The sequence below is a fragment of the Phyllobates terribilis genome, unplaced genomic scaffold (assembly GCF_046119375.1).
Source record: "Phyllobates terribilis strain yellow unplaced genomic scaffold, ASM4611937v1 Scaffold_7__3_contigs__length_470593459, whole genome shotgun sequence".
NCBI classification, from domain to species: Eukaryota; Metazoa; Chordata; class Amphibia; order Anura; family Dendrobatidae; genus Phyllobates; species Phyllobates terribilis.
Genome location: NW_027362767.1, coordinates 236,980,106 through 237,002,746, shown reverse-complemented (window position 1 = coordinate 237,002,746; position 22,641 = coordinate 236,980,106). Strand labels below are relative to the sequence as shown.

The 22,641-nt window shown below is 43.2% G+C and overlaps 1 protein-coding gene across 4 annotated transcripts in view; it reads right to left on the bottom strand.

The window, feature by feature from the left end:
- Positions 1 to 22,641, bottom strand: part of FLNA (filamin A) — a 96,828-nt gene that overhangs the window by 39,014 nt on the left and 35,173 nt on the right. For all 4 annotated transcript variants that reach the window (XM_073639860.1, XM_073639862.1, XM_073639861.1 and 1 more), the window contains exon 2: positions 14,719 to 15,147. In XM_073639860.1, the coding sequence (XP_073495961.1) occupies positions 14,719 to 15,094 (376 nt within the window). In that variant the 5' untranslated portion in view covers positions 15,095 to 15,147. The remainder of the gene's footprint in view (positions 1 to 14,718; positions 15,148 to 22,641) is intronic.

Sequence of the window (22,641 nt, the reverse complement as noted above, 5' to 3'; positions counted from 1 at the left end):
TTTAGAACAATTTCTGAGGTCACAGGATTTTGCTTTTTTATTTTAACTGACCAAGCTTATGAAAGTTATGTACGTTTGAGACGGGTTCCCTTTTTAAAGGGACTATTAAACAGTTTACCACTTAATTTGAGCAGCACAGTTTAGAGAGACAGACCCCCAATACCAGCGATGTGTAAACTTACTGGGCTGCTTGCTGTAGTTTTGATAAACTCAGCACGGAGTTTATCACTAGAGTAGTAACCATGCTGCCAGGTAGTCCTCCATATTAATAAAACATAAACCTACCTCTTCCGACAAGCCTACCTGCAGTAACCACCGCTCCACCACATTACTGCATGACCTCCTCTACCCCCACCACATTACTGCATGACCTCCTCTACCCCCACCACATTACTGCATGACCTCCTCTACCCCCACCTACTGTATCCTCACCCATCCCTAGTAGACTGAGCCCTCGTGGGCAGGGTCCTAATTGTTAAGATTATGTAAAGGTTTTTGCTATGTATATCCCCATCACATGTAAAGATCAAATAAATAAAATAAATGAGCTTTGTCTAACCCCGCTCCCACCACTGGTTCACAGATTTGTATACACTGCATAGGCAGAAAGCTGCCAATCAGTGGCTTGGGTAGGATTATACAGAGCTCAGCATTCAGAGAACGCAAATCTGGTCAGAAAGATACATGAGTGGAATCAGGTTCTCTGCACCTACATCATGCTGCTTAGATTGGTTCCCTTTAATCCTATCACCAGGTTTTTGCTACTTTAACAATGCAGTCTGACTGCTGCACATTGTTCATATATGTGAACAGATATCTACACCACACAGCAAATTTCTACCCAATCACTTCTGACAAAAAACCCCCCCCCAAAAAAACACTTATTAAAAAAAATATTGTATGGCAAGATCTAGCTTATGGGGTTGTACAGAGGAGGCAATTGCTGGTCATTACTACCAACCTTCTCTAGCACCTAGTCTTCATCCAGCATGTTCTACCATAGCTTTTAACCACATTTCTTCCTCCTTCATCAAAGTCTAAGGTTGTGCTCTTGGTTGCTGCAGTTTTTTTTTTTTTTTGTTTTTTTTTTAAATCACAGCAAAAAATATATATTTTTTTATAACAAATACATATATTTCAAGTTCTCAATAAGTCATGAGGAAAAAAAAAAAGTTGCACACGAGTGTTATGATTACTACCTGGCAGAGGTGGTCATGTGATTATTGTATTCTGTAAAACCACCATTTGCAATTTTTTCTTAAGTAGCTGTACACTTTGGACAGGCACCATATGCGCCATGGGATCCTAGCCTGAAGTTGGCCATACATCTGGATGTCAGTGTTCTTCGTCAAGAGAGTACAGTAAGTGACTGTCAGACATTGGGCAGCGCCTCATTTCTCCCCATACACAAGAACCCAATAGAACACCTTTTCCCCCTTCCCAATCTACAGTTGGGGAGAGTCGGACACCCCAATACACTTTAGAGGTCAACCAGTCCCACCAAGACTGGCGGTTTAGTTGGCCATACACAAGATGAAAGTTAACCAAACACTTTTTGACAAACATGAGGGTGATGTAACTGGATTGTGGTGAAGAGAATTCACACAATCCATAGAGATTGGTGGGGTTGGTAATAGTTGTAAGTATTATCCTCTACCCTGCTCATACAGTAGCTGCAGAATAAGGAAATGGTAGCGACCCTCCTGGGATTCATTTCTTTTCTCTGAAATTACCTTTGTTAGCAATCCTCATCCTGTCTCGAGGGCGGCACAGGCACTGGGACTTCTACCTTTCCTGCATCCTTCCCGTTAACGACGTCGGTCTTGAACAAGATTCAATTTTCTATAGCTGGTAAAAGTGGGAAGCTTGTACATGTCATTCATCACATGAGTGCAAGGTAGGAGGAAGACTCTGGTCTAAAGACGCATAGCTCCATGTATCAGCTCAATAGATTATGTGCAAATTCATTTAGGAAAGTGGTAGGACAACCAGCTACCCCAAAAATCTCCTTAAATGTGAAATATAAAATTATATATATATATATATATATATAATAAATATATATATATATATATATATATATATATATATATATATATATATATATATATATATATATATATATATATATATATATATATATATATATATATATATATATATATATATATATATATATATATATATATATATATATATATATATATTTTTTAGTGCCAGGTTTATCTCACCCAGATCAGATGGATGAAAGAAAAAAAAAAAAAGAAAAAAAACACACCACCTCACAACAGAACCCGATGTGCACAAAGGTTTCTATTCAGGATGCAACTGTACAGCCCTGAGGGCTCCAGAACAAGTTTGGCATTTCTACTGAGTGCAGGCTGAGCGGAGAGCTTATCCAGATACAGGAATCACAGGAGTGCAGCCGAACGGGGGCCAATACAACCTGGAACAACTGCTCTATAGCCAACAGTAGTGAAGACAGAACCGCCTCAATGTTTAAGATAGAGCTAAAGATTTTCTGTACAAAAAGAGTGCAACCAGACACTAGTCACAACGATAAAAGGAATCATTGCAATGGTGTGAAAGTAACCTGATGACAGTCAAAAATCCCACTAGTAAACCATGTTGCGTTATTGCACAACTTGGGAAGTTGCGTTTATTGCTTACCATTGGTTGGATATAATGTACAGAAGCTGGCCATACACAGACCGTGGGCAGCTGAGCGCTCCTGTGTTCACTATGAAAGAGCTGCCGACTGACGGCTAATCTCTGGGAGAACAATGTAATCAGTCTGAAATCAGACATGTGCAAGCGACCTCTACTGACCAGTCAGCCGGTGGCCAAACCAGTACAGATCAGACAGATCAGCCCAATGTTTATAGGGGCCTTAAATCTTTGCTGGCCTCTAAAAACCCTGCTCAGTTTCTAAGCACCCCACATCTAGACGTGCACTTTTGCATTGGAGGTTAGAGGTGTCGTTTGGTGGCTGCCAGGCCTTCTGTGCAGTTGGCAGGCATTATGCATCCATCCAATTCACTAGCACCAAAGCATATATAACATCACAGCTCAAAATGTGCAATGACTACAACCATTTGAGTCATGGGTACAAGTCAGTGATAATATGGACACCATTTCTTCTGCGGAGTGGATAAAGCCCAATTTTTCCATAGACCTTCAAGTTGTGCATAATTGGTGTAAGGGGGATGTGCCCGCACCATCACGCTGCAGTAACAATAACACCCTAATCTACAACGAACATTTGCCAGGAAGAGACCTTTTCCTTCTCGTCTTATCTCCTCTGCCCCAAATATCCTGTATGACCAAGAACAAACAGCTGGAAAGATGAAGACTGCAGGAGCTTCACACCATTATGAGAGTACACGATGGGGAGTCTACAAGAGTTATACAGGAAAGCTTGGCAAACACAGAAGCATCTACTTGCCGTCGATCAGGAGATCTGTGTGGGTAGCATGAAAAGCAAGAACAGTTACAAAACTACCATAAGTCACAAAAAAAGCAAATTTATCAGAGAATGTCAAATTATCAAACAATTACTGTCTTAAATGTTGGGCTGGTGCTCCAAGACTTGCACCAGACTGGTCCTCTGCATGTCTTTCTATGAGGCTGTCCTACAGTCAGTCCAGGCATTGCAGTCTGCTTTTCAAAGGCTTATTCACATGTGCAAAATTGAACGCACAATCTGCAGAGAATGCATGCAGGTGTATTGTGTGGTCAAGAGTTGGCACCCAGCCAAACGATGTGGCAGATCTTTTAAGGTTATGTGCACTCTTAAGACCCCCATACACATTAGACAACTGATAGTCGGGGAAGGTGTCAATCGGGCATGTCAGATTTCAGACTGCCTTGCTCTCCAGGAGCTAAGCCAGCGGCAGAGATGTCCATCGGCAGCTGTCAGAACACAGGAATGCTCGGCTGAAGGAGTGCTCCAGTGTATAGGAGCTGGCCAAGATGGCTGGCAGCTGAACGATTGACAGACCCAGCTTTAGCCTGTACACTAGCTGCTCATTTCAATATATTATGGAGGCCCTCACTACATCCAATTTCAGAGTCTTGTAGAAGCAAAGGTGGGCAGAGCAGAGGCATTACTTGTAGCAGATGGGTCATAAAAACAAAACAAAAAAAGGCCGACCACTTCTAAGATGTTTTGCAATGCTTGCGTAGCCACAAGTTTCATACTAAACAAAGACCCATTTTCACTCTTGTTCTCTGCAGCATCAATGACAACTAAAAAAGCCTCCGCCAGCCACACCCTGAGTAATGAGCGAAGCCAAGTGTATCACTGTACACAAACTGCAACCAGAGAGCACAGACCTGGAGCCATCTGCAGAGCAGGGAGCTGCCACATCTTTGTATGAAGTCTTATTGATACTGTCCATGATCTAGGCCTGAAGCTATAGATCCACTTGCTGTTCATATGGGAAATTTGGGGATTTTTTTTCCTGCAGAGATTGAACACCCCTGGTAGAAAAAAAAAAAAAAAAAAAAAAACTGAGTATAGCTAGCCCAATCATTTTTCTTCCGTAATTTTAGGATAGTCACCTAGCAATACTTCCAGCTTAAGCATTAGGCCATGTTCACATAGTGTTTTTCCTACAGCTAAAACTGCATTTTCACTGCTTTTTGGGTACAAATTACACATTTGTCTACAGTAAAGGTTTGATTACGTTTCATTCCCCAAAAACAGCGAAAAACACAACAAAAAAAACTGTTAGCATTTCATTGGTGAAAAAAAATGCTGCAGAGTGCAAAAATAAACACAGCAAAGACTCTGAAGGAACGGACATTGCAGATTAAAAAAAAAAAAAAGTTTTCCAGCAGTCTGAAAACATGTCATTTTTGCTGATGCTGTAAAAGCAGCTTTTAACGTGCATTAAAAATGCTGCATGTGACCATAGTCTTAGACTAGGCACTTTTTAATGCAAATTAAAAAGTCGCTTAAGGGTATGTGCCCACGTAGCGTTTTACAAGCGGATTTGATGAGGAATTTCCGCAGCAGAAACGCTTGTAAAACCGCCCCCCATGGTCCCCAATGAGTTTCCGCAAGTTCTATGCCCATGCTGCGGATGTTTCCGCAGCGTTTTTGATGCGCACAAAAATCCGCAGCATGTTAATTCATTTTGCGTTTCTGCATGCGGAATTGCCTTTGCAATGCAATAAAAAACGCAAGGCAATTCCGCATGTTGAAAACGCGTGAAAAACACGCGATAAATGCATGCGGAATTCCGCATGCGTTTTTCCGGGAGAGGACATGCGGAAATGAAGCAGAAATTTTCTGCTTCGTTTCTGCAACGTGGGAACATAGCCTTACAGCACCAGCAAAAGCTGAAATTTCAGAAATCTCATGCACACGCTTGTTTTTCCCCCGACTATTGGAAAACTGCAGCATGTCAATTCCTTCTGCGCCTGAATAAAACTAACTTTATTATTAGATATGTACTGTAGACAAATCATACCCAAGAATGCTGCAAAAAAAACAAAAAACCCTCTAAAGGCATAGTCACATGCAGGTTATGTGCATAAGGTCAGCAACCACCTGCAGCCCCGACACTGCGGAATAGCCGTGCGGCTTCTGCTCATTATGCAAATGAGCAGCGTCATTTAATTTTTTTTCCCCTCATGCGAACTTCTCCTAGGAGGTTAAGTATATGGGGGGGGGGAACGTCCACATGCAGACCCACAAGAGAAATTGACATGCTGCGGGTCTGAAAGACGCACCGCATGTCAGTTTCTGTGGGTGATCCACAGGTGCCCAGATACGTATGATGGACATGGGATTTCTAGAAATCCCACTCACCATGCTGCAACATCTGGCTGCTGCAGGTTTGACACTGTATAATACGCAGCTTCAAACCTGCAGCGGCTCCTGACTATCTGCACATACTGTAGTTCTTTAGTTTTGGACTCTTGAATCAGGAGGCCCGGGATGCTGAATTCCATAGAGGAAGCAGAGACAGGAGCGCTGCAGAGTACAGACTGTTGGAGGACACCACAAAGTTTTGTTACACTGTTGCCTTTAATAAAGCGCTCTATAAATATTAAGCTGGGAAAGCTGCATTGTTTTGCTTGGGATAAGCCAAGTCAATTACATAGCCGCTCTACTACAAATTGCCATTATTTCGCAAGGTGACAGCCTGTATGCTGAATCCCATCTGCAGTTTGCAACAAGTCAAACTTAAACCCTCTGGTCTATGCCAAAAAGAATACAGTTTGCCAAATTTAGTGACCATGAAGTTAAAAGCCAAACTACACACTTTACTGCAATACTGAAAAGGGCAGTCTTTTTTCTACAAGGGGAGACAATTAAGCAATTACTTCTCTGGGGGTCTTCCAGAAAGAAGAGAGGGGGGGTGTGGGGTCCTGCTTTCTAATCAGACTGCCTGTGGGTCCAGACTGAAGGGGACGCCAGAGGCTGCTGTTGCCATGACATTGGGATAAAAACAACCCACTCAGCAGATTATTCAGCAGCTGCTGCACTTGAAAGAATGCCAAGAGTCTCTGGTGTGTATGAAAGCCTAGACCGGGCACCGGAGCAGAAAGTAAGGGAAAGTATAGACAGGGGAGGCTTGTGCAACCTCTGCTATATCAGTTTTGGCTTTGGCCATTACACAATTTACAATATGTTTGCGTACTTAATTGCCAATTAGAGGCCCTTTAATTAAAAGCAAAAGTCCACTGCCATGTCATATGAGACCAATGAAAGGATTGGTGCTCCATGCACCTCAAAACTAAAGTTTGCCATCTATATTATCCTCTTAAAAAGAGGCAGATTTAAAAACCTGCTGCAATTGCACCCTGCGCCCCAAATTCGGCTCGTTTTTTGGTGGCTAACATACATATGGTTCTACAGATAGCTCCCAATGGCCTCCATGTGAAAACGTAGAACAAGCCATGGAAATAGACCCCGTTCATATAATATAGGAAGAAATTTGTAACAAACATTTTGGATTTTAGGAAAAGAAAAACGTTTGGACAAGTTTACCAAATAGAGAATTTTTATATCTAAAAGCCAAATTCCAGGAAAGAGGGGGGGGGAAAAAAAAAAAAAAAAAAAAAAAAAGTCTTCCTGACAGTTGGATATTCCCTCATTTCTACAGCATCAATATAAAAATTAGAATAGGCAACACAGGGCATTTATGTTACTAGGAGCCCCATAGTCAAACCAAAAGACACATGGAAGTAAAATTAGCAAAGAAAACTTGGCGCCTGATTCAAAAAGGAGTTTGCCCCAGATTCTTCAAATTTAAATTTTTTGGCCTTTACACACAAGTCCCAGCTGCTGGGGTGTGAGTGCTGAAGCTCTCCCAACAAATTTATCATAGTGTATGCCACGAAAGTTACACAAGTTATGCCATCCTAAAAGCAGCTGTAGGAGATGCCAGATTCATTTAGAGGTTCAAGTCTTGTAATGAATTTGGTGCTCCCTTACTCCAGTATTAATATCTCCTTTCTTTACCAAAAAATGGAGTTGATTTATGCTGCCCCTTGCAAATAAGTGTTCAGGGAGGGACCCCCTCACCCCCATACAGAAGGACATTGCAGCTATTCCTATGACTTGGAATGACAAATATTTCCCACATTTCAAACACAAAGAACAAAAGGAGTTTCCGGATATGAAAAGTGTTTTCCACTGACAACTTCAACTACAGAACAGTCCTTGCCAGGAGTTTTAAGCTTTTCCTTTCCCCTGGACCCGAGCAGTAGATTTACTTGGCACACAGGTTCTGTAACCGACGTGCTGTTTGTCCTAGTGCACCTGAATGGACGGGACCATCACTTAACTAACATTGTACACATTATGCGGAGCCCATCTATGAAAATACATAGATCTCCACTGTCAGATATGTACACCATCCTCCTAATTTCACATGAAATGTCAGGGGAGAGAAAAATTAAAGGGAATCTGTCAGCAGGTTTTTCTATGTAGTCTGAGAACGGCAAGATGTAGGGGCAGAGACCCTGATTCCAGTGATGTGTCACTTATTTGGCTGCTTGGTGCAGTTTTGTTACAATCCCAGTTCTCTGCTGTAGATCTAGCAGTGCTCAGAATGCTGAGCTGTGTATAACCCTGCCCACATCACTGATAGGCAGCTTCATGTGTACATGGTAAGCAAACTGCCAATCAGTGGTGGAGGTCGAGTTAGATTATCCTGACTTTCCTGAACATAAGACCTAGTCCTGTAGTGATTATCTCCTGCTGATAAAACACTGATTGTATTGAAACATTAAAGCCCAGCAAGTGACCGCTGACACTACTCTGTTAAACACACACGCATACTCAGCCAAACAGAGCATGCATGTGTATTGATAAGTTTGGAAACTGCAGCTAGCTAACCAGTATTAAAGGAATATGGTCACTTACATTTCTCTCTGAAGTTGTCAGTTGACTTTTCTTAAGCATTCCCTCTGTTATTCCTCCTGGTAATGAAAGACTAAATTGACAACTAGATATGATTGCCCCTGTTAATTAGGCCTGTCTACACTGCCCCGATGTAACCTTTTGTCAGGAATGTTAAGATTTAATTGTAACCAAATACATTTCCAAGAGGACCAACAGGAACAGCACTGTGCTAGAAAAAAAAACACAAAAATGGTCTTTTAACTTTTATTATTTTATGAATTAGGATGGCTTGATTAAAAAAAAAAAAAAAAAAAAAAGTCACAACTATGGAATCACAGTAGAAATTGCTTATAATGCAATTGCCCAAGTGTAAAGTTGCTAACTTAAAAAACTACAAGAATAAACATGGAGGGAAGTCATTCTTGGCTGCTAACCTGGAAAAAAAGGGGCAACTAACATTAAAGGAGCTCTCTGCAAAGTGACAGAATGAGGAGAAGCTGCAAAGATAATATTCTTTGGTGTTTAGCACCCTTGCTTAATGCACTGCGCCTTTAAAGAGTTGCTTGCCATGCAATTATCTAATATGCCATCTCTCCTGCCACACTGAACAACAACTCTGCCAAAATAACAGCATGCTGGGAATTGAAGCCTTGCAGTAGCTGTAGAGCTGAGGTTTTGCCATGTTGCGTCAGATTGTTGCAGTATAATTGTACTCTGCTGCGCTAAAGCTTTAATGCTCCCATTACAAGTGGGACAGGGTTAGAAGTCATTACAAAACTACTTAAAACTGAGCTTGTAATGTGTGAACAGGTAGTAAAAAGACAAATGGAAAATAGGACATCAACTTATCTACTATGCCTAGAAAAGCAGTCCAACATAGATCTGCCAGGCATTGAAGGGTTAACCACATTTGCAAGTCCTTACCAGCACTTTGTGGTAAGGACTATACAGCACAAGAATGCAGAGCGGTGGTTGCTCAAGTAGTGGTTTAGAGAATTGGAGAATGGGTGTGGTGCCACCATTCACTCTTAGCCTGGACGGCGGACGTGTACAGAACTGGCTGCAGCCCACCGAGATGACAGTGCAAGGATACACAGGAAGTCTGCACGTGTAAGAAGAGATAAAGACGAGGTGGGCGAAGGATGGAGGAGAGGATGAGAACAGCAGATGTATAGTGTAAATGCTCACTGCTTCAGCTGCCATAGAGAAAAGAGAACATTGTAGTGCAATTTAAAGGGGACCTCCACCATAGCTAATCAGATAAGTCATTGCAAGATATTGGGCTCGATTTATTAAAGTTGCATCACTCTGGTGCAACTAGAGGCAGCATGTCAACTTTGACTTTTGGGTCTCTGCGATTTTCTTCCCACTCTGAAAGTGGGTAGTGCAGGATGGGGGCATGGCAATCACTGCTCCAATTTTTCACGAGCGGTGGCGTTCACTATGCCACAAATCTAACTCCAGCAGACACAGGAGTAGGACTTGACATTGATTCTAAGATCCCAATTCGTCATGAATCAGACATCTGACTCCAGCCCATCTCCTCATCAAGACCAGTGTTAACACCAGTCTTGATAAACTTGGGCCATTGTTTCAGACTCAATAGGTGTTTGAGATCATGGCCATAAGGCAAGTATCACTCCCTCAAATATTATAGAAAAGCACTGGTCAACAATAAGGCTAGGGATACACATGTCGCACAACCCCAAAATCCCAGTGTCTCACCGCAGCCTATTACAATAGTCAAAACCATTTCCTAATGTGTTGGCTTATCTGCCACTGGTCAAGCAACTCACTTGCCATAGGCTTCAATGCAACTTCTCTGATTTTGTTACTCTTTTCCAGCAAATTCATAGCACCAAAATCATTGTTGCAGACAAGTTGTACAAAGGATTTTTGTTTTGACACTGGATCTGAGAATTGCTGTCACTGTAGTCCCAGCCTAAAAATGGCAGAGACGTTGGGTATCTGCAGCAAAAGTGAGGTGCAATCAAAGCTCCCAAACCCTCATTCACCAATTTGAATAAAACAACTTCTAGTTACTCGTAATTGTAATGAATCATCCTCAACCAGGAAAGACTAATGAAGTGTAGAAAGGGACTGCTACAATCCTCATCACCTGGACGGTGTGGCCATATCAGGCCATTTCAGAACTTTAATGCAACATCTGGTAAACCTTAAAAGGGAATATTATTATATATATATATATATATATATATATATATATATATATATATATATATATATATATATATATATATATATATATATATATATATATATCTATCCGACTCCAATTGTAAGCATGGCCCCCACTCCTTTTGGTATCAGAGTTGTGTTATTCTGTAATGTCTTTATCATCTGCACAATTCCCCTCTAAAATTCTAAAGTGCTGCGGAATATGTTAGCGCTATAAAAATAAAAGTTATTATATTAACTAACCCCAAGGGCAAAGAAAATGTCAACTACTAAACTGCTACAGCTGTGGGATGTAACTATAGGTCTCGATTCTTTGTACACTTTTGTGAACATGCTCCAGCTTTGACACAGGCACCCATGTTATACCAGGAATGTAATGTGCTCAAAGCTGAATGTTCACCCAATACTCAGCCTAGTAAGCAAATTTTTCAGAAGTCACAGGGCTGCGTCGAGACCTCCACTAAATCTGCATATGCCACAGACGTCCAGATGATCTGTACAGAAATCTGACAAACTCTGTAAACCTCTAATGAAAAACCCTTATCTAACCATATCCACAGAGGGGCTATTCCCTAGCAGTGCCAGAGGATCATATCTGTATATATTCAGTGGAAGCCTGTGTGACCATGGACTGGAGAGACCCATGCCCTGTATTCTACTGTGACCACAGAACCATGGCTAAGAGGCCGAATGAGGCACTTGGTCGCACATGCTCCCCAACACTCCAGAGTCTATAGCACTGATGAAGAATAAAAGTGAACCCATCAGCAGGTTTTGTAATCCAACAGCAGCATGATGTAGGGAGAGACCCTGATGCCAGCGATGTGTCACTTCATATGCTGGGTGCAGCAGTTATGATAGTCAGTTTTCTCTGCTGCAGATCTAGCAGAGCTCAGTTTAGCTGTGTACATCCCTTCCCATACCACTGATTGACAGCTTCCAGTGTACACTATAGTGAGAGCTGCTAATCAGAGCGGGGGGGGTTGGACCAGGAGGCAGAGACACCTAGTCCTGTAGTGATAATCTCCTGCTGATAAACCACCAGTTGTATTGAAACAGCAAAACATAGCCTAGTAAGTGACATCGCTGGAATCAGGGTCTCAGCCCCTATACTGTGCTCTCAGATTGTCACCATGTTTTTGCTGTGTATTCTCTTTAAAAAGCATTGTTGCATTTGTCTATCTGCAGTGCCAGACTTAGAATAAAGCAGGAGGGCACATGCGCAAAGTCTATGGCACTAAAGAAATAAATAGCAGTGCTGCACTTTTACCATCTTCTATAGACCAAGCATACGAAATCAGCCACCTCCTGTCTGAAGTCCCTTGTGCTAGCAATCACCGGGAGGGGGGGGGGGGGGGTCCCAGCAATGTAACCCACACCAATCTAACCATTATCACTATTTGGTGGATAGCTGATTTATCTAGACCAGGACACCCCCTCAAGCCAAAATAAAATTTCTGGACCTGAATCTGCTCATAAATTTTGGCTTTCCACCCATGCCCAGAGGGGATCATATTTGAGTGGCACCGCTCGCGGGCTCGCAATGAAATTTCAAAATACTTCTGAGAATCTTGTCTCGTCATGTTTTACAAACAGATTTCTGAGCTGTAACACTTGACACTCCCAAAAATCCACCAGCCGCCTTTAATGGGTTTGTGTGATTAATCTGGTCCTTTATAAGAATATTGTGAGAAAAAAAAGTACACCCTTAAGGCACAAATACTGTACAGGCTGTGAAATAATGAAGGAACGCTGTAGATTTCCTCAAGTATATGGAAAGACCAGCTGGGCACTGAATTGTAGGAGGACCTGCAAAAAAGTAAGTTAGGATTCTGCCAACAGTAACGTAAAAGGTAAGGAGTGTTTTGTGCTGGAGGAGCATGGGTTAATTTTCAGTCTGAAGGAAAAAAAAAAAAAAAAAAAAAAATGAGTGTAATGTTTCCTGGCCAGAAATGCCTGGTCTGGGGATCCTAAGGAACAGCCATAGCAACCACATTCCATAGGTCTGCTGGGATCACCCAGGGCACGACCCCCAAGCTGCCCAAATTGGGGCAATTTGCAGGAATTCCCGGAATGACGGGCATTCTTCTGTATCTGAAGACCAGAACATCCTCTTAGATACAGCAAGCTCTGAAGTCCTACCTCGTTATTAGCACTGTAACGCTATGCGTGTCACCACCTCGCCAGTAACAAGGCCAGGATCTGGTACAAATGGCAGCAGATAATTTGAACTGAATGGAAACTGCTCATATGATGCCAATCACCATAATAAAGAACCTCTTGGCAGAGCACCGATTAATGAGGGGTCCTGATAGAAGCACCCCATAAAGGAGGGCAACATCCCCAAATTCTTAGGAAGGAGTTAATGAGCCAGGACTACTCCCATCATTAAAGAGGTAAGGTGTCCTACCAATATGGGCACCTGGTGTGAATTTCAAAACAAAGATTATACTTGTGCAATTTTCCATAGATGCCAGACTGGACATTGGAGGCGCTGTGTAAAACTACCCATGGTGCGACAGACTAACTCTGCCGGTCTGTCTGGTTGTCAGGTGTTGTCAGACATGCTGGGCCTTAGCTGTACTGAGAGTCATTGTAATAAAGGGAAACATATGGGAGACATCTGTACGTCAGGCTGCAAGTGTCCCAGACCCCAGCTCTAGAGCAGGCCCAAAGCGTTACCAGAGGGAAACTGGAGATTCCTGCGACAAGAAGTTCATGTGTCCATACAGCATGATCCCCGGCCAGGAATACACAGCACACCCTTGTATCAGGTCTATCGAGAACCACCATGGATATAGCTGCCCCCCACCTGGCCATGTATACAAAGCGCACTCCAGTATCAGGTCCATGGAGAACCACCATGGATATAGCTGCCCCCCCCCCAACCATGTATATACCGTGTACCCCTGTATCAGGTCTATAGAGAACCACCATGGATATAGCTGCCCCAGCCATGTATATACAGTGTACCCCTGTATCAGGTCTATAGAGAACCACCATGGATATAGCTGCCCCCCACCTGGCCATGTATACAAAGCACACTCCAGTATCAGGTCCATGGAGAACCACCACATATATAGCTGCCCCCCCCCCCCCCCAGCCATGTATATACAGTGTACCCCTGTATCAGGTCTATGGAGAACCCACACCCCATCATCCTGACCATGTCTATACACCGTGTACCCCAGTACTGTTCCATGGAAAGCTACCACATATATAGCCCCCCCCCTCAACACCACCCTGTCATGTACAAAGCACACACCCACCACCTATGTATATAGCACAGCGCCCTCCTCATCCCGGCTATCCATCGAGTGCATCCACTAATTTTAAGCATGGACCTCTTCTTGTTCTGGCCACATCTAGTGCACTTCCTCCTCCTCCTATCTCAGCCATGTACTGTATATAGTGCCCATCATCTCTATACAGTACAAATCCTTTCGTCCAACCCATGTACATCCAGTAAACCCTGTGTGTCACCCCATGTCCTCTCCCTATATACAATCCATCACCCCTGTCATCTACTTACATACAGTGGACCCAAATATCTCTCTACAGTGCACCACCTGTCCTTATGCACAGTGAACCCTGGCATCTTTCTCAGTATACAATGAAACCCCTTTACCGTTTCTTCTACAGTGCACCCCCATCACCTCTATACAGTGCACTCCCTTACATAGTGTACCTGCTTACCACACATTTTATGTAGTGCACCCCATCACCCCTCCTTACATAGTCTACCATCTTAACCCCCCTTCCTTATATACAGTGCACCCACTTACATAGTGTACCTCCTTCCTTATATACAGTGCACCCCATCAACCTCTATACAGTTTACCTCCTCCTTAGATAGTGCACCCCATCACCTCTATACAGTGTACCCCCTACTTATATACACGTGTGCTACCTTACATAGAGTGCACCCCATCACCTCTATACAGTGTACCCGCCCTACTTATATAGGTGTGCTACCTTACATAGAGTGCACCCCATCACCTGTATATAGTGTACCCCCTACTTATATAGGTGTGCTACCTTACATAGAGTGCACCCCATCACCTGTATATAGTGTACCCCCTACTTACATACTGTACGTGTGCTACCTTACATAGAGTGCACCCCATCACCTGTATACAGTGGCCCCCGTTTCTTACCTATGGACACCAGCTTGATGTTCTCCCGGTCCAGGAATTCCAGGGCCACGGACACGTTCTCCAGCTGCATCTGGCGGAAGTTTGGTCGCTGGTTGTACTTGCGGTACATCTTTTTCTGGCTCAGCACCTCCAGCAGTGCGATCAGTCGCAGCCCGTCGCTCAGGTCCGCCTGCAGGTTGGCGATGCGTTTGTTGACGCACTTCAGGTGCTCGTTACACCAGCGGGTGAACGTGTTCTGCTGGATCTTCTTCCATGGCGCGTCCTCCGCCAGGTCCTTCTCTGTGGCCGGCATCTCTGCTGGGTCCGCCCCGGGCGCTGCTCCTGCTGCTGCAGCCGCGGCTCCGCTCTGGGTGAGCCTGGGGTGGGCGCTGCTCATTTTGTAGCTTCAGTCGGAGGAGGCGGAGAAATGAGGCGGGTGAGGGGCGGGGCCTAAACACAGAATGGAGAGAGTCAGCAGAGCTGAGGCTGCGGAGCACTCGCAGGGTCACACACATCATGCCAGCAGAAACTTTTACAACTTTTCCCAAAACTTTACATTTTTTTATTTTTTGCTGCCATTTCCATACAGCTGCCGTTTATATATGATTCTGATTACACTACCCAGCTTTCCTAGAGCACTGATGGCAGTTTAATAATATTGGAGCCCAAGGATACAGCAGTACATTCAGGAGTCTGGGATAAGGTGGGTGACAATCCAAGAGAACTGTCCTGACTGCACCACAAGTTGTCGGATTTCCCAGACATAATTCTATATCTGCAGTTTTTCAGTGTAGATCTGATGAGAGCTGGAATCTGATTGGTTGCCACTTTTCCTATGGAGGAGTCTGTCCACTGCTCCATTCATCATCTATAGGACTGACAGCTTCTCCAGCTGTCACATAGCCAATGAATAGAAGTCAGGCGACCACAATCAGCAAGTTCTCATCTATCCTGTCAATAACTTGTCATGTTGGGAATGACCCTTTAAAGGGGATGTATTACAATTACAACTTACTACCTACCCACAGGACAGATGATAGGTGGAATGAATAAAGTTATGGTGTGAATACTGAACCAGAGCTCCTTTCTAATAGGAGAGTCCAGTATTCAGTTCTGGGGATCGGTGGGGTTCCAGCAGTTGAACCCCCAGCAACTCTTCACCTATCCTGTGGGATTATTAGGATGGACAAACACCTTTAGGCTGGGTTCACACATTGCAAATTTGGAGCAGATTTTTCTATAGAATTTCTGAAGCAGAATCTGTGTATTAAGGTTGGCCATACACATTAGATGACTATCAACTGACAGTCTGGCAGCTTGTCTCTGGGAGAATAATGCAATCAGCAGTCTGGAATAGGACATGTATGATCGATATCTCTCCCGACCATCAGCAGGTCACCGTCCTCCATACACATTGCCTTTACTTGCAGATTTTGCTAGTGTTTTTGTTGCAGATTTGGCACAGATTTCACTCTTTCCATAGCAAATAAAAAATCCACACTGATTCTGTGGAAATAAAATCTGCAACCAAAATCTGCACCAAATGCGCGATATGTGAATCTATCCTTAAAGGGAATCTGTCTGCAGGTTTTTGCTATGTAATCCGAGGGCAGCATAATGTAGGGGCTGAGACCCTGATTGCAGCAATGTGTCACTTACTGGGCTGTGTGCTGTTGTGTCAATACAATGAGTGTTTTATCACCAGGACATTATCACTGCCTTTGTCCAACCATGCCCCCTCCTCTGATTAGCAGCTCACTGTCAATAGAAAATGTACACAAAAGCTGTAGTGTGAGTGGCGTTAGCTTTCTGCTACATCTAAAAACTCTGATTATGTCATAACTGCTGCACAGGGTCGGCATCAGAACCCGGCAAGTGCCGGGGGGGGGGGGGGGGGCACTCACCGTTTGGCAGCCCGGCGTGCTATGGGACCTGTGAGCAGCGCCGGTGCCAGCCCTTGCGCCCCCCCCCCCCACAGGCTCAGGGCCCCAGCAGCTGGCACAATACTTACCTCTCCCCGTGCCTCCGCAGCAGCTCCGGTCTCTTCCACGGCTGCTGCACTTGACGTCTCAGGTCAGAGGGCGCGGTGACGTCTTTACACCGCGCTCTCTCCTGAGCCGTCACAGTGCAGAGCGGGAAGACGCTGGCGACGCTGGAGTCCAGAGCAGCAGCAGCAGGTGAGAACTGAGGTGAGTATTTGATTATTTTTTTTTTATATGTATGGAGGCGTGGGGCATTATATGGGGGGGGGGGTGATGACATCCTGCATGGGGCATTATATGGGGGGGTGACATCCTGCATGGGGCATTATATGGGGGGAGGTGACATCCTGCATGGGGCATTATGTGGGGACCAGTATTCTGTATGGAGCGTTATATGGGGGCCAGTATTCTGTATGGAGCGTTATATGGGGGCCAGTATCCTGTATGGAGCGTTATATGGGGGCCAGTATCCTCTATGGAGTGTTATATTGGGGCCGGTATCCTGGATGGAGCGTTATATGGGGTCCATTATTCTGTATGGAGCAATATATAGGGCCCATAATACTGTATTAAGGACTATGTGGGGTCATTATTCTGTATGGAGCAATATATTGGGCCCATAATACTGTATGGAGGACTATGTGGTGCCCTTAATACTGTATGGAGGACTATATTGTCCGGTCAGCACTGAGCGCTGTGAGGATTCGCCGGTTTCTGACCTTTTGTAGAATTTACAATAGATATCGCTCATGTAATGTAAGAAGTGAAATCTTCAGCATTGTACTATATATATATATATATATATATATATATATATATATATATATATATTTCTCTGCGGTATCTGTGCATCATGAATCGTGGTATGTGGTAAAGGGGCCCACTGGGACTCTTTCACCCAGGGCCCACAAAAACCTGGAGCCGGCCCTGCTGCTGCACCCAGTAAACGACGTGCTACAGTGCTGTAATCATTCCGTTAGGCCCTCTTTCATCAGATGGAGGCCAAAAGTGCGTTTTTATCAGCCTCCGTCTGGCAGGTATACGTCTGCATGACTTTGGTTTTATTGCAGACTGCCCTTTTCTACACAGGGGGACTGTAAAGAAACATGTACCACGCGCTGTATGGAAAAAGGAGTAAAAGCAGCTCAAGTTCAAATAAAAGTGAGCATGCGCCTCCTGAAGTCATGGTGGTCATGGAACACAATTCCAAAACAGACTTAATTTAGCCCATAGATGTGGCGATGTTTCGGCTTTACAATGGCCAATTTTGGAATTGTATACCACGCAGTATATGTCTTTTTGTTTGTTGCTTCCCTATTGTAGACAGATGCCTAAGCATACAGTGTGTACTCCTATACACCTTATATAGTGTGTACTCCTATACACTTTATACAGTCTGTACTCCTATACACTAGATACAATGTGTACTCCTATACACTGGATACAATGTGTACTCCTGTACACTGGATACAGTGTGTACTCCTATACACTAGATACAATGTGTACTCCTATACACTAGATACAATGTGTACTCCTATATGCTAGATACAGTGTGTACTCCTATACACTAAATACAGTGTGTACTCCTATACACTAGGTATAGTGTGTACTCCTACACACCTGATACAGCATGTACTCCTATACACCTGACACAGCGTGTACTCTTATACGCTAGATAGTGTGTACTCCTATACAATGGATACAGTGTGTACTCCTATACAATGCATACAGTGTGTACTTCTATACACTAGGTATAGTGTGTACTCCTTTACACCTGACTCAGCGTGTACTCTAATACGCTAGATACAGTGTGTACTCTTATACGCTAGATACAGTGTGTACTCCTATACACTAGATATAGTGTGTACTCCTATATACCAGATACAATGTGCACATGTCCAATGTTTTCATTGGACAGAGTCTGCCTGAGTTTGAACCAATATTTGGATCGCACTCGGCCATGCAAGTCAATGAGTCCATGGCAAACATTGGACTGCACACGGATGACATCTGAGTGCAGTTCGATTTCCAGGGACTAAAAGAATGGAGAAGATAAAGACTTTTTTTTTTCCCATCTTCTCTTCATCAATGAGAACAGGATAACTCTGTGATCACACTCTGCTCAGAGTTTGATGGAAGTGTCATTTGCATAATTGGACCAATTTTATCAGATGAGAGATACAGTGTGTACTCCTATACACTTGGTACAATGTGTACTCCTATACACTATATACAGTGTGTACTCCTATACACTAGATACAATGTGTACTCCTATACACTAGATACAGTGTGTACTCCTATACACTAGATACAGACAAATGTTCCACTCAGTCTCCACCTGGATGTACCAGCCAGCAGTCCACTTCACTTAAAGGATTAGAGGTCAGGGGACTCCTACTCTCTACACTAGGCAGGGGTTCCAAAGGTGAGTCCCCTAACTACCAGACATATAGCCACAGAATATATCAAGCAAGAATCACCTGCACTGTAAACTAAAGGATGGTCCACAACCATAATAAGTGGTTCCCAGGTTGGATCTTTGCAGAATGGCAGCACATATTAACTCTTCCCACAGAAACAAAGCAGTGATTGATTTTTGGGACACTACACCCTAATGTCACACTGCATGAGCTGGCTCTGTAATTAATATAAATGAAATGCAAATGAGTGGTTACATAAACAGGATTATATGCTGTATATTATAAAGACAGACAATTCTATCCAATAGAACAGAATACTAAATAGACTTCAAAGCATCAGGGTCGGGTCAGTTCAAGATTAGTACAAGGGGAAACCAATAGATTGGATTTTTTCCTGTCTGACCCTATTGGTTCCACAGAGATCTGTGGTGTCAGGCAGCCACTAAGGGTATGTGCCCACAATGCAGAAATGAAGCAGAAAACTTCTGCAGCGTTTCTGCATGTTCTTGGCAGTCAAAAACGCTTGCGGATTTTACATGAGTTTTTGACGCGTTTTTACATGTGGATTTGACTTGCGTTTTTCAAGTGCATTGGGACCTCAAATCCGCATGAAGAAACGCACAAATAATGGACATGCTGCGGATTTTTCTGCAAGGAAATTCCGCAGCATGGGCATAGAACATGGGATCATGGGGCACAGATTACCAAGCGTTTTTAAAGCGTTTCAACTTTCTGCTGCAGAAATTCTGCATCAAAAACGCTTGAAAAACGCATAGTGGGCACACAGCCTAAACTAATCTCCCCTTTCTACAAACAAATTAACACAGTTCACTGCGATCTGTTAATGAATGAGTCAGATTTTTTGTTTTAAAAAGTAAATGTGTTTTAGGCCACGGCCCCACTATCAGTATTTGGTCAGTATTTTTTCTCAGGCGTGGGAGCAAAAACCAGGAGTGGGTGATAAATGCAGAATTGGTGACTTGTTTCTATTATACCTTTTCTCTGATTGTTCCTCACCTGGTTTTGGCTCCAACTACTGAGAAAAAATACTGACCGAATACCGACCAAATGCTGATAGTGGGGCCGTGGCCTTACTTGCATAATCAGCACGGCAAAAAAGATAAAAATGCAGAGCAAAATTGGCTAATTATGGTAAAATCTTTTTTTCTTTTTTTTTTTCCCTACTGTTTTTCAAACAGATTTGTGTGAATACACCCTGAAAGTGAGAGAACCTCTAAACTTAGGCTAGGAATACTTTGTAACCTGGGGTATGTTTGCACTATGTTTTACCAAATCTTATTGATGAGCTGAGTGAAAAATCTATGCGGAATCCGTGCAGAAATGGACCTGCAGTGCGGAATCCGTGCAGAAATGGACCTGCAGTGCGGAATCCGTGCAGAAATGGACCTGCAGTGCAGATTCTACATTTGCAACCGGCCAACTTATAATGTGGATTTTCACTGCACATTTGAAAATCCACAGCAAATTCCGCAACAAATCTGCATGAGATTCACTTTAATATCAACATAAAAAACTCAGTGTGAACAAAGCCTTAAATGTTTTTACCGGATTAGAAAAATGGATCTGCTTCTTTTTTAGAAATTGTGCCACTCTCCTGCTTTTAATGTTGCTGATGTCAAGACATCACCAATACTACATACAATCCAAAGAAGAGTGGTGCTGTTTCTGGAGTAAGGGCTCGTGCACATGGCTGTATCTTCATTCCGAGTGTAACCAGACAAAACACTGGATCACATTCTGACCAGTGTTATGCTATGGGGCCGTGCACATGTCAGGAAAAAAATCGCTGCGTGCCCCAGTTTGATCCAATATTTAGATTGCACTCAGCCATGTAAGTCAACGAGTCTGTGGAAACCATCTCACTGCAGTTCGATTTCAACGGACTGACACAATAGAGAAGATGGAGACATTTTTTTTTCTTGATCTTCTCCTCATCCAAGAGAATTGGATCACACTATTCTCACACTCTGATCACAGTTTGATCAGTGTTATTTTCATAATCCACCTGATTCTCTCGATGGTCTGCACTTAGCCTAAGAGCTCGTGCACATGGCCGTTATCGGTCTGGGTGCGATCCAACAAAACATCGCATTGCACTCAATCCAATGTCAGTCTATGGTATTTTCATTGGACAGAGGTGGTCCGCGGAAAAAAATAGCTGCATGCCTTACTTTGAACCAATATTTGGATCGCACTCGTCCATGCAAGTCAGTGAGTCAATGGAAAACATTGGACTGCACTCGGATAACATCTGAGTGCAGTCCGATTTCCACGGACTGACAGAATGGAGAAGATGAAGACATTTTTTTTTGTCCATCTTCTCTACTCGTCCGAGTGAATCTGATAAAACTGCGATCACATTCTGATCAAAGTTTGATGAAAGTGTAATTTGCATAAATTGGCCCAATTTTATCAGATGAGAGAATATATTCGTATGACCCTAGCCTAAAGCAGGTGATTTTTTTTAATACTGACCGACATTTTAGAAATCCCACATGACTGGCATGTTGCGTGGCATTTCTATTATTCCTTGTGCGGATAGTGATTTTGACAGTAGGTATACAGAGGGATTTGTTCCATGTCTTGCATTAGTAAATGAGACTTCTCATACAGGGCACACGTATTACCAGTCATCTACTCTTATTACATCAGTTTATAACGCTTGGTTTAATGTCCCTTTCAGGTTGACTTTTAGTAATCTATCTGCAATTTGCAGCAGATTTACTGAGCTAATAAGGGATTTAAAGGCCAATTACAGCTTATAAAAACTTTACGGATAAATCGCATATATAATCACAGCATCCTGACTGGAGTCTAATTCGGATATAATTATTTCATTGTGAGACGGGAAGAGGCTATAGGATACAGGAGAAGGCAGCTACTACCTGAAATCTCAGGATGTGACTAACCAATGAGACAGCAAAGGGTCAAATGTCTGTATACACAGATCACTGAGTCATTGGAGAGACAGATCTGATGGGAGGAGAATGTACTTATCCCTTGTGCTATAATCAGGTCATACCCAGATTATTTAGCATCAGAATAGATGGATTCTGGTAGGATCTGATCTTATGTGTATGGTCCACTCAACATCTCCCATTGGGTATTGAGTCCTTAACATGGGCAGAAAGTGCACCCACCCTTCTGGCATCTGAAACTGGCTTTAGTCCAGGTTCAGATGGACGTATTAGAAAACTGGTTATTCGCATACACTTGTTGCAAACTGGTTCTGTGTGCTCATCCGTAGGGTAGACAGATGCTGGAGCTGCATTCACATTGCATGAATTATTCTAGTCATCCATAAAACTTACTATGCAATTTTTTTAAAAACCATCAGTCTGTGCGGAAAATTGGCCATATGGGCTCTCTGTGTGTGGATCACGGGCGATGCACATGGACTGACTACACACGTCTGGACGATCCTTTATGCTTCCTTCACACACTGGGGATTTTGAGTTTCTCATGCAGGTCCTCGTTTTTTTTTTATACATGTGTTTCTTTTTTTCATGCCTTATATTTTC